The following is a 12,316-nucleotide window of genomic DNA, read 5'->3' on the forward strand; positions in this document are numbered from 1 at the left end:
CACCATTGACAGCGGCATCATTGAGTATTTGCGTTCGCGGCGTCAGGCAGTCTCCTCAACGCGAAAATAAAGGTTGCAATTAAGAAATGGCCAAAGAAAGGAGCGAAAAACAACGTTCGTGATTTCTACCAGGTACACCATCATCCTACTTAAGCACACACCATGGGCGGCGGCGATCTGGTAAGCTACATATTATTGCGCTCCCTCGGCAGCTCTGTTTCAAACCCCGTTTCTCTCCCAAGACTTGACCCTCAATTCGCTTGAAATTTTTACTGATGTTTCTTGCTTCAGAACTTGAAGAAGTCATGGCATCCATCGACGCTACGCAATATCGAAAGAGTATGGAAGGCGGAACAGATGCGCGATCAAGAGAAGGCGAAGATCGAGCAATTGCAAAAAGAACTTCAAGAAGAACGCAACAAGCAGGAAATGCGCCAGTATGCCGAGAATAAAGGTGTTGTAAAGTACGTATTACACTGCCCGTCATATTAGTAGCATCTTTTTGGAACTCTTGAAGTTGCGTTCCCACGTCAGTCCTCTTTTTTTTTTTTTTTCTCTCTCTCATTTCACCACAGAAAGAAGCAGGAGCGGCTCGACTGGATGTACCAGGGAGTTGCTGGCCTGGTAGACAGGGAACAATACCTGCTTGGTCGCAAGGTTGACAAGAACTTTGAAATCCTGAAAAAAGAGGAGGACGGTGTGGCGGACAAGAACGAAGGTAAACAAATCGCTTTACACGCTCTTGGTTTGTTTCTTAAACTGCCCGTTCTTTGCAGATGAAGAGCCCGGTGCTATTTTCACCATGGCGCCTACTAATGCTGCTGTGGACCTAGAAAACAAGATACGAGAGGACCCATTATTTGCCATCAAGTGCGCTAATTTCAACATATAATTTATTTGGTCCAAATGAGAGTTCTTGTATATTTCTTTGTTTTTTCCTGGCAGAATTTAGTTTTGGTTCTTGATCGCTCATGCATTAACGTTCCATGTATTACAGTCTAAAAGTTCTGCCAGAACTAGCTTGGCTTTCAGTCATAAATAATCAGTAAACATTCCTGTGCCATACTGTGGCTAATGTGTCATAGCATTAAATGAAAGAAAATGTCACCACAGATGGTACAAAACATGAAGAGTACCGTATTTACTCGAAAACAGGTTGAATACACATATTAGGTTGACCCCTATGCAGTGAACTCGCCAGGAAATCTAAAAAAATTTAATTCTAATAAAGGTTGGCTCACATCTTTTCAGAAAAACAACAAACTTTTATAATGACACACCTTTATTTACCGTAAGCTCAACTACTTATGGCAAATTCAGCAAATCGCACCGGCATGCACCAGTGCGCCCTGGGGCGACGATGATTGGATGAAACAGCTCATTGGGGGGCCCCACTGCGCACCAGTGCGATTTGGCGAATTAGCCACAAGTCTCACTAGTCAATCCCACAAGCTGCATCCTCGTCAGAACCTGCCACGGAAGTCATCCTTGTCGGATGCTCCTCAGACATCCTCGGCACCCCAGACGTCGTCATCCTCTGCAGTCGAGTGTGTTGGATATGCAGCATTTTTCGAAGTCAGTCAGGATGATCTCTAGACTGACTTTATGGAGGGCACAACAGCTAAACGCTTTTAATTGAGTACTTTTTAGCTTTGTTCACGATTAGAGGTCGATAGCCATTCATTCTGGGCAACATTTTCGGAAAAAAGATGTCAACCTGTATTTGAGTAAATATGGTAAGCTGGTGTCTTTAGAGGTGTAAAATAAGTTGCTGCCATCTCATTACATTTTCGTTCAGCAAGTTTGGTTTTATAATGCGTGCCCCATGTGGGCAATGCAAGACTACGCTTTGAATGTTTTAAAATTGTGTTTATACAGAAAATTGGCAAGCAGTACACAGGGCAATATGGTATGCAAAAAGTGTGTGAAAACTAGGTTGCTCACTGCTGTCATTGGCTCCAGTTTGTGGCACACAAGTCTGGTACGAGCAGCTTTTAGTGCACTTCTGTGTTCCAGCCAATGTGGTTTTTTTGTCTTTTCTTCCACCGTAGCTGCTATCCACTGTTAACATTTCCCCTGCATTAGCTCAAATTCTGTGCCAACGTGCTGCTGAGCACTTGACTGCAAGTTTGCTTCACGGTCATAGTAGCTGTATTTCAATGTGGTGGAATGTAATAACACTTGCTGCTGAGATTTCAATGCATATGAGCCCTACTCGACCAAAACAACCAAGAGTGCCCTCCACATTTTTGTTGTGTCATATTATAGCTCAGGTTTAGCTTTGAAATGCTAGCCATACGACTCGGATGAAATATTCATTGCGTTTATGAATTTGAAGCCCAGCCTAAACAGAAATGTAAATTTAGTTAAACATGTTGTTTGGCAAGTTGGTGCAGTGTGCAGGCAAGGGCATGAAGAATGGGATAGGTAATACCTGTTCTGTCCTTCATATCCATCTTTTTACACTATTCAATGCATGCAATTCTTTTAATGCGCATTCACTGTGCCTTGTGTATTGTAATGGAGCCAGCTGGTATTTGTAAGATGGCTGAGAAGTCTTACAAATGACTTTCCATGGCCTTTGCAGCCTCTTCTTTGGTTGATAAACTGCGCATGCCTGAAAAATGAGCTGTAGGCATGATTTAATAATACTGGAGCCTCACAGAGGGCAAATTTGTATCCACCCGAGCTAGTGTGTGCCATCTGTAGCGTCTCCATTTACTCGGAAATTAATTTTGGATTAGAATATGTGTTATTGTAGCATAATTAAAAAGCATTCATTATGTATTTATTTCTTTTCTTTACATAAGTACAATTATCCAGAAATTACATTTATTCGCTGGAATGCTTTCATGTGTCTATTCAAGTTCTTTGAGGCATTACTTGGGAGGCAGTGTTTTTGCAGCTGCAAAAGAAGTTTCATTAGAATGTTTCCATATGGTGCTAGTACTACCAAAAACAGATGGCAACTACATGAGTGCTAGTTAGACTGCACCATACATGCACAGATTACACTTTGCAAGGCTGATAATGGTAGTATAGCAGTAATGCTGAGCTGAAAATTTTTATTCTTTCTATTTTATGGTGTGCTTTGTTAGCCACAAACACCCACAGAACTTTGATCAATCTTTGTGGCCTAGTGTTTCCGTTCATGGCTAGACAGGTGGTACTGAGCTGGCCTTGCAGTAATACCACATGACCACAGGTCACAAGCCCACAGGTTCTCTATATGCAGTGATGTTTACAATTACATGAGTGTGTGCAACTTATTACACTGGGCTTGCATACCACTGCCAGATTGCGAGAACGATATGTTATACAGACAGACTAGCAGGTAGTTTGGAAAGGCATTGTAGAAGATCATTTTCTTTCAGAAAACAGGAAATGAAGACTAAGAAAACCTTGCTGAGCAATCCTGTCAAGATGAAGCATCTCAAAGAAATGGTAGGTTTTCAGTCTAACCCTTAACAAAAATATGCGAACACAAAATTCTGTTGTTACTGTTGTATATTAAAGGTAAAGTCAAAGATAATAATAATAATATTTGGGGTTTTACGTGCCAAAACCACTTTCTGATTATGAGGCACGCCGTAGTGGAGGACTCCGGAAATTTTGACCACCTGGGGTTCTTTAACGTGCACCTAAATCTAAGCACACGGGTGTTTTCGCATTTCGCCCCCATCGAAATGCGGCCGCCGTGGCCGGGATTCGATCCCGCGACCTCGTGCTCAGCAGCCCAACACCATAGCCACTGAGCAACCACGGCGGGTGTAAAGTCAAAGAGATAATGTTTGAAAAGATTATTGTTCCAATTCACCAAAACTTTGTAAAAGAGTGCAAAATTAAGCATGTACAATTATGTTGAGGTGCGTGGGTTTCAAAATTTTAGTTTAGTCAAATTGAATACTGTTAACTGTTACAAAATGTTCTAACAAGTACTTAGAATTGTTAGTTAATGGCATGTTTATTGTGCTTCATCACTAATGCATTAGAGAAGGGAATGGTTGCAATGAGTGCATCAAAAGAATGATTTTAAATATGACTGATCTCATGCAATATGGAAGTCTATTTAGTTGCACAACACGTGGTGAAATGTTTGAGTGTTTTTACTGTTGTGTGTTGCTTGTGTTGATGTCTGTGTTTCTGCAGCACGTCGCAACTTGAAGTGCCACAGCATAGCACCAGACATTCATTTTAAACAATGTTCTCACTCCTCAGTGATTCTTGCAAGTGAGAGCGTGCCCCTGTTCTTTCCCATTTGCTCTTAGCAGCAGTACGACAATGTTTTGTAATCCAACTTCGGCTGCTTGGACTTGCCCAGGGGCCATCAGAAATGGAGTGATGCATTTCCTATGGGCACATAGTGTATCAGTAGCAGAATGCTTAGTGCCGTCTGGAGTATGATGCACAAGTGCAGAGAGAACATAAACACCTGCACACACACGGTGCGGCACTGAAGGATGCAAAGGCTACCCAGACAATAACTGACAGGGGAGAACGCAGGGAGGAAGCTAAATAATGCATCGCACTTAAAAAATGTTTAAGCTCTTAAAATGGAACAAGAAAAATTTCCTAATGGTAATTATTGAGAGTCCAGCCAAGATTTTGAGCCATACATCAAAAACAAAGTGACCCTTTTACACATGCTTTTACATCCACGGTTAGCAAACGGCAGGAAATGCCTATAGTTCTCTCCTGGTAGTACTGGCACAACTTTATTGCATGTTCCATTTTTTTTTTATCTTGCTGGGAATCATAGAACATGTGGAACTTGCTTGCAAACTTTTATGTGCACAAAAGTAATTATGGGCTCAGTTGTACTGTTTCCGTGAAGGCAATGTCACCTTTAACTGTGACATTTTTTTTACATCACAATACACATAGGGAAAAAGCACTGATGCACATCAATCTGTGACCACATGGTCAGGTTCCAATATGAGTACTAAAGTTTCACAGTAAAGCATCATGGCATGCAGTATTTCTGGACTTTCTGTGCCCATTTAAAATTATAACTGCTATTCCAACTGTGGACATGCTATTAACTTCAACCGATATAAAGGGACCCACAACCACCCAGTACATGTACCCAGTGCAGTGATTTTAGCGAAAATGAAGAGACCATGATATATAGTGATAGAATTGCATGTGCAGTTCGCAGTTTAAATAGGAATTAGAATTTTAAATCGGCTCAAAAAAGTATCAAAAAATGGTTTGTCACGATGCTTCACAGTGAAACTTTGGTACTAGGGCTAGATTCCCACCACATGTCCGCAGATTACTGCATGCAAGTTGGGTGTTAATAAGTGCATCATATCTATTGCTTAAAATCATTATTTTTTATAGGCATCTGCACTTCATTCTATGTGTATTACAGTCTGACTAAAGTTTACGCGTATTAGTTGTGCTGCCTACGCAGCTACGAGTGGAACAGCACCCTTCATTGCACGAGAGCAGCACATTACGATATTTCGCATGCTCTTCCTTATTGTTGCTTGCCTGTATGTGCACAAACACGCACAGCAGCAGATAGTCCCCTTTATCAGCCAGAAGTGTGCCATTGCTTCGAACAACCCATGTACGGTCTTTGTCAAAGGTATATAGGTTATTCCGTGCCTTCACCTTGCATGTCATCGGCTGTGTGGTGTGGTTCCCGTGGCGCTCCTGCCACTAGACCTGGGGGTGGTGAGAGTGACCATTTCATTCCCCAGGGCATTGGAATTTATGACATAGCATAGGAATTGCCCTAAACAGCCTGTAGTCAATCTGGTGATTGCTGGCAATGTAGCTTGTATACTTTTGACAAAGACTGGACCTTTACTGCATCATCACTGCATTCATGCACAACCGTTGAAACATTTTCAGGGTTTCTAAAAGAAAGCACTTTTACCTAAAACTGTTATCATGTGAACAGCCCGTGTATACACTTGTGTCAAGAGCCACAAACAATCCCATATTATATCCTGCTCTTAGCATTGAATTCATGGATGAAAATTCTTTGATGCCTCTTTCACATTCTAAATACCCCTTCACTCAGCTTTCTTACTATATGACTGCCTCGTTCTATTAAGCAGTAGACATATACACCAACATTAATGAAATGTAACATTACAGCATAGCCTAGAAGTTTCAGCCAACTTTAACACTTATCCAGATTATAACACTAATAAGCCAGCCCATAGCACATTAAAGTCACTATGGCTGCTGCACCAATTAAACCGAATTTACTGAGCACTGCCACAGTCCACACCAATGTTACCTACTGATGAAGGGTTTAATGTTTGCAAATAAGTGTTGCAGGCTCCACTTAATTGTCTTATCCTTGCAGATTGAACAGTCCATAAAGAGTTCAAAAAAAGCCCACAAGAAGAAGAAAAAGAAAGAGCACAAGAAGCACAAGAGGAGGTCACCCAGTGTGTCCAGCAGTAGTGACAGCACCACTGATGAGCATGCCCAGCGTCCCAGACACTCCAAAATGGACGATAAAAGAGACCCCACATTTAACACTTTTGGTCATAGAGGTGACAAAGAGCATAGTGTTTCCAGGCACCACTCAGATGGAGCATCAAGGCTGAGGAGAAATTTATCACCTCATCCTCGTTCACATACAGAAAAGAGCTACACTCGGAGGGACACCCACCCACGAAGCCAACATGAGAAGAGTAACAGCAGCCGAGGAGAAAGCCTACGCCACCAACCTAATGTATCCGTGGAAAAAAAATCCAGGAGGCGGCATGACTCTACATCTTCAGACTCCCAAGACCGTCACGAGGTTGTGACACAGCTTAAACGACCTGTCAAGAGCAGCTCTCGATCACACAGTAAAAGGAAGAGACATGATTCGAGTAGTTCCAACAGCAGTGAAAAAGACCACAAGAACTGTGAAAGCAGTCAGCGCCCCACCAGTCCAGTCTCAGAGAGTGGCAACCACCAGCAAGATAAAAGGCCAAAGTTTGGTCTCATTGTGAGTGAACCCACTTTACTAATGATTCCGTGGTAATGCAGCATAGAACAATGGTTCGTTACCCATAACAGATAGTGTGTAGCTCTATTTCTTCGGTGGCCGGGAAGAAGAAAAAGCAGCCCAGGATCTATGCAACAAAGCTTAATATAGGAAGTTGGGAATCCTATTCCTCAGAATTAGAGCAACAGTTGCTGAATCATTCTAGCAAATGGTAGGCAGAATGGAATTAAAAATTCTGCCAGAACCCATTTCGCGAGGGCTGTCAATGTTATGTGATTAGCAATGAAGTAATGTAGTAACACATCGTATTGCCACCGCCGAAACGTCACGTATGAGGCATTTATGCCGCTGGGCTCCTAGTCGCCTAGCCTGCTTGATAATTAGGTTATGTAACCCATGTGCCACAAAGTCTACACATGGTGCGTGTCCGATTATATATCCGGACTAGATTGTCTCAATATACGTGATGCGGGTTTGATTATGCACAGCACCAAAGAAACTTTATAGGACACCCAAAGAACCAAGTTGCCATCGAAGAAATTCATTGAAGAGCAGCACATACCCAGTGGTTAAAGTTCCGACGGTTGGTTTCAAACCCTGTTTCCTTAGCACAACAGCCCAATGTGTTACCCATCAGACCATGGGTCCAGTGGGCCAGTGACCCAAGTTGGTGGAAAAACTTAAATAGACAGTAGTCCCCTGATTCTGCGAGAAGTCCAAAGATTGCTTATCTCACTTGTACAGCGAGGCATATATGCTTTGCTAAACGGAACATGGCAGTTCTTTATCATAATCATTTTTTGCACCATTGTCATGGCAAATGTCCTCAAAAATACTTTTGCTTTATTCTTCGGCTCTAGGTTCGAGGCAACCAGAGTCGCAAAAGAGAGCAGCAACCACCACCTATGAAAGTACAACCAAAGGAGCATAAGCCGAACAAAACAGCACCCCAGGCTACACAGAGGCGCAGGTTTGTTTACTTTACTTTCTGCACCTAAAGATATCTCAAAACATCTGCATTTGATATGGGTCACTCCTGCAGGCATACTGCTACTTTCCACAAACTTCACCATCTTCTCTTGCTAACCCAGTTTATATGGAATTCCAAAAGCAACAAGCGTGCACATGCTATGTGCCATGTTAAACTGATGCACGATGACGACGAAGATATTCTCGAGCGATCGCTTTTGCAAGATCCGGACTTGACAAAGTATAAGGCTGATGCCTGTGAAATGTCGCTTAAGAATACTGCCCCTGGTGACCCCTGCATATGTTACGCCATATTGTTCTCATGAAGATTGCATAAATGCAAGCATCAAAACAAGCTGGGTTGAGGCAAATATTTCTGCCGTGCCGTTCATGGTGTTCATTGATATTATTAAAACAAGTACAATGGCCTAATTGGTGTACAGAAGGCAATCCTAATGAATATCTGTCAAAAAACACAATTCCTGGATTGGTTGGAATGTTAAATGAAGCACTTGAGAAGTAAAAGTGTTGGAAACGGCAAGGTCACACGCTTACCTTTTTTTTTCTTTCTTTCTTCTGATCATTGAAACAGACCATTGAGTGAAGAAGAGAAAGCTGCAGCTCGCAGAGAGATGATGGAGAATGCCCAGTGGCATGACGAACAGCGCAAGACTATCGTCAATCATTATCGCAAGAGTGAAGCTGCTGAAGAAAATAACCACCACAAAAACATAGGGGAAGGATTCATCCGGTAAGGATAATGCACAGCATCACATTAGGCTTGCGTTATGCTGTGTAGGGCTTTCGAACATTTTATCATTTTGCTCAAATGCACCGCACTGTTGGTCCATTGAAGAAAAAGAACACAAGACATCAATGTTGTTTTTATGTACACAATTTAATGCTAACTTGTCCTTGAAATTGGGGACCATCTAGTAGTCTATCATCCTAAGTGCTGCACTGTGTATTCACACGCTTCAATTTCAGTTCACTTTGTTGTTGCCGTTTTTAGGCCCATGCTGGCAAAGGCTGCAGACTCTGGGAGCGTGGAGAACCGCATCAAGCAAAAAATGTACACTGTGCAGCGATCCAGCAATGCCATGGACGTCCATTTTGCTAGAAAATAAATCGCCCTGCACTAACAACTATATAAGGCCATTTCATCACGTTCATGTAAACATTCCTCCTTTCCAAACAAGCCACACATTTAAACATATTCAAAACAAATACAATGTACAGCACAGACTTCAAGCCTGCCTTTAACATAGGTCGCCACTGTCTGCTGCATTTCACCTCCATCACAACAGTGTTGTCCGAAGATCATGAAAACTGCTGCAGTGCAGTTTTCACCCTGGAAGAAACAAAGAATGCAGCAATTAAACTTCTGAACCAACAAAGCGTGAATTTTGGAACACCATAGCAAAAGCAGAGATGAAATCAGCCGAACGTGCCACATCACTAGGCAAATCTGCAGAGCACCACACAGGTATGTACAAAGGCTGTGGGCTCTACATCTACAGCAAGGTGTCTCTTTACAGTTGCTGTTCCTTTCCCTGTATTAAGCGTATAAAGACAACCATATATTAACTTCACTTCAAATTTTCTCCTACTAAGAGGACGATGGCCGGTGTTTTTTTTTTTTTTTTCTTTGTAGGTTACACTAAATTCTTACTTTTTCTGAATTAACCACTTCACTCAAAATTTGATGCACTACATTAAAACAAAGCAGAATGAATCTTCCTTTCAGGCATACGAGATTTATGTAATAAAAAGAAATTGGCACACAAAATTTTGAACTCGGGGAGTCTACCAAGTTGACATTTCTGAATTCCCGGAGTTTTCCAGGTTTTCCCTGAGTGCCATTGCAACATTCCCTGAATGAGCACAACTAAGATTCTCTCTCAGCAGCTGGGAAGTCAACCTCAACTGTCCTGACATACCCTCAGCCCAAACACAACATCTCAGTGTTGGCTTTAATTATACACTGCTTTAAAGAGTTAGTTAACTTTAAAGAGTCAGCGTAAGCCAACACTGTTTCTTGAGCTCAAGCTCCTCTAAAGAGGCGGCAGCAGGCTTCTTTTCCGGTTCATTCCTCAGTGCGTCGGTCCTTTCTCTTTTCATCCTCCTTCCGCCACACAATCACCACACGTCCCATAGGAAGCATCCTCTTGATCAGTTGTACAGTTAACGTCCAATTTTTCGGACTCCCTAGAGGCCGCGAAAACGTCCGAAAAATCTGGCAGTCCAAAAAAAAAAGCATGCATTTCTTTAACTGCCCTTAAGGGATCAAATTGCCACAGGCACGTCCAAAAAATTCTTAAGGCCTGCCAGTACACTTATTAGGCATATCGGTGCCTGTACTGTGGCAGGAGTGAACCCGTGTATAATTAAAGGGAAACTAAAGGCAAATATTAAGTCAAGCTAAAGTGATAGATTAGTGCTCGAGAATCTCTAAGGCATCAAAATTATTACGAACAAAGCCCTAATAATCTAGAAATTGAAGTAAATGCTGAACGTGGTTAGAGACTCTCCCAGGACGTTCAAGTACTTGCCTGCTGACGAAAGCACTCCTCAGTTAAATTCTGTCACTAGAACTCAACCATTCGTTGCAGAAAACATCCTTGTATTATAGGACGAAATAAAATGCTATTTGTCCAGTTCTATTTCATTTTTTAGAAAAGAGAACACATTGAAATTACCCTTGACAACGACGCGAGCGGTCAAAAGGTTTCATTTTCGCTCAACTCCGCGCCACGAACGCTTTCACATTTGACTAGTTTCATTATCGCGTAGTGCTGCGCTGGTTTTGCCAGCTTGCGAAACTCGCACAAATTGCAAGTAGCAAAGAATTGCATTTCCATGTGATGTTGCGGGATGCCCGAACGGTCTACGCCACTTGACCAAAATGCAGCTGACGCGGCGAATCCACCGCTCTACTTAGATGGATGTTGTGAGCGCCCCTTTGAAACAGGGCAGTGGGTTGTACCACCAAGCTCTTGTTATTATACTGCTTAATGTCCTACCTCAGTTAAAGAAGAAAAAAAAAAACGCAATGAATTCCCATAACCAAATTTTCTGACCCCCTATTGCGAACTTTGTCTTTGTACGTCGCCGTTTTTTTGTTAATTCCGTACTTGTCCTCCACCAATCTCCAATCTTCCAATCGCCTCTTACTAATCTCTATTGCGGACATGTTTACGTTCCCCCTGCTCTCGCTGAACCCAAGGGCTTAAAGGAAGCCAGTAGTGCCTAAATCGACCACTGGGCAGATATCTTCACACATCGTTTCCCTAACTTTACCACAGCAAGCACATGCTTCTTCTTCATTCCTATATCTTGCTTTATAGGTGCGTGTTCAAAGGCGTCCTGATCTCGCTTCGAAAAGTAATGAGCTTCCCTTTGAGTTATCATAAATTGTTTCTTTCCTGATTTTGTTTTTTCCCTCTTAAGTAGTTACTCATGGCAGGTTTCTTTTCCATTGCTGCCACCCATGTGATTATTTCAGCCTCTCTGACTTTCCGCTTGAAGTTCTTTGTTGCTGTGTTGCCCACCCTACAGGCCGCACACTTGCTGGTAAGCTTCCTAGTTCTTTTCCTCTACTGTGAATCAATGTTTTTCCTGTACAGATACCTCAACACTCTCTCAGCCCATTTACTTTCTTTCAAATTCCTCAGTAATTCTTCGTAATCAATTTTACTGTGAGCTTCCCTCACTTCAAAACTTGTCCAGCCCATATCATCCTGTACAACTTCATTTGTAGTCTTCCCGAGGGCGCCAAATGCGAGGCGTCCCACTTTGGCTGCCACTGAGTACCGATTGTAGCCCTCATTTCAAGCAAACAACTGCATTTACAAAAGTAAGTCCTAAAACCATTACACCTTAAAGGCTAAACCCCATTAGCGCGATTTTGTGCGCGACAGCGACGAGCGACGGGTTCGCGCGACGGATCGGGCCGTCGCTTGAACAGATCGCTCGGTCTTGTCGCGCGATCGCTCGGTTTTGCAAATCTAGAATTCGTCGCTCGTCGCCCGGAAGTGCTATGAGCGACTAGCCAATAGCGCAAAGCCGGAACTGGATGTACATAACTCCAGTACTTCCGATTGTCGCACGGAACGAGCAAACGATTGAATTTTTATACGTGCAAGGATAAGAACCTACTGCAAGACTTTCAGGAATAGTTATGCTGCTTTTTACAGTAAAATACATCAACTTAAGTTAATAAAGCACGCGTCACGCTAGTTTCGGCGCCTATATTGCTGCCCTCATACCGGCAACACTGGGGAGACGTCGCTCGAAGTCATCGCTCGCATGGGGTGCAACTTGTAGGCGACGAGCGAACGCGACAGCCATCTCCATCGCGTCGCTTGTCGCTGTCGCGTGCAAGAT

The 12,316-nt window shown here is 42.7% G+C and overlaps 2 protein-coding genes across 5 annotated transcripts in view; one reads left to right on the top strand and one right to left on the bottom strand.

Annotated features, from left to right (window-relative positions):
- Positions 1 to 28: 28 nt before the first annotated feature.
- Cwc25 (CWC25 spliceosome associated protein homolog) lies at positions 29 to 9,083 on the top strand. Its single transcript, XM_050193975.3, has 9 exons — positions 29 to 180; positions 292 to 464; positions 576 to 718; positions 777 to 870; positions 3,375 to 3,444; positions 6,326 to 6,961; positions 7,822 to 7,931; positions 8,523 to 8,681; positions 8,943 to 9,083. Exons 1-9 carry the CDS (start codon positions 163 to 165, stop codon positions 9,055 to 9,057), a joined length of 1,518 nt encoding a protein of 505 aa, XP_050049932.2. The 5' UTR covers positions 29 to 162; the 3' UTR covers positions 9,058 to 9,083.
- A 98-nt stretch (positions 9,084 to 9,181) lies between these two features.
- Positions 9,182 to 12,316, bottom strand: part of LOC126545917 (armadillo repeat-containing protein 8-like) — an 88,714-nt gene continuing 85,579 nt past the window's right edge. For all 4 annotated transcript variants that reach the window (XM_055061370.2, XM_050193960.3, XM_050193964.3 and 1 more), the window contains one exon: positions 9,182 to 9,281. In XM_055061370.2, coding sequence (XP_054917345.1) covers positions 9,277 to 9,281 — 5 coding nt within the window. In that variant the 3' untranslated portion in view covers positions 9,182 to 9,276. The remainder of the gene's footprint in view (positions 9,282 to 12,316) is intronic.

This window comes from Dermacentor andersoni, chromosome 1 (assembly GCF_023375885.2).
Source record: "Dermacentor andersoni chromosome 1, qqDerAnde1_hic_scaffold, whole genome shotgun sequence".
Taxonomy (NCBI): domain Eukaryota; kingdom Metazoa; phylum Arthropoda; class Arachnida; order Ixodida; family Ixodidae; genus Dermacentor; species Dermacentor andersoni.

Bases quoted from the DNA above. Each gene is read 5' to 3' on its own strand.
- Cwc25 (XM_050193975.3), top strand. The intron at 465-575 runs GTACGTATTACA...ATTTCACCACAG, and splicing joins GAGAATAAAGGTGTTGTAAA to AAAGAAGCAGGAGCGGCTCG. The intron at 719-776 runs GTAAACAAATCG...CGTTCTTTGCAG, and splicing joins TGTGGCGGACAAGAACGAAG to ATGAAGAGCCCGGTGCTATT.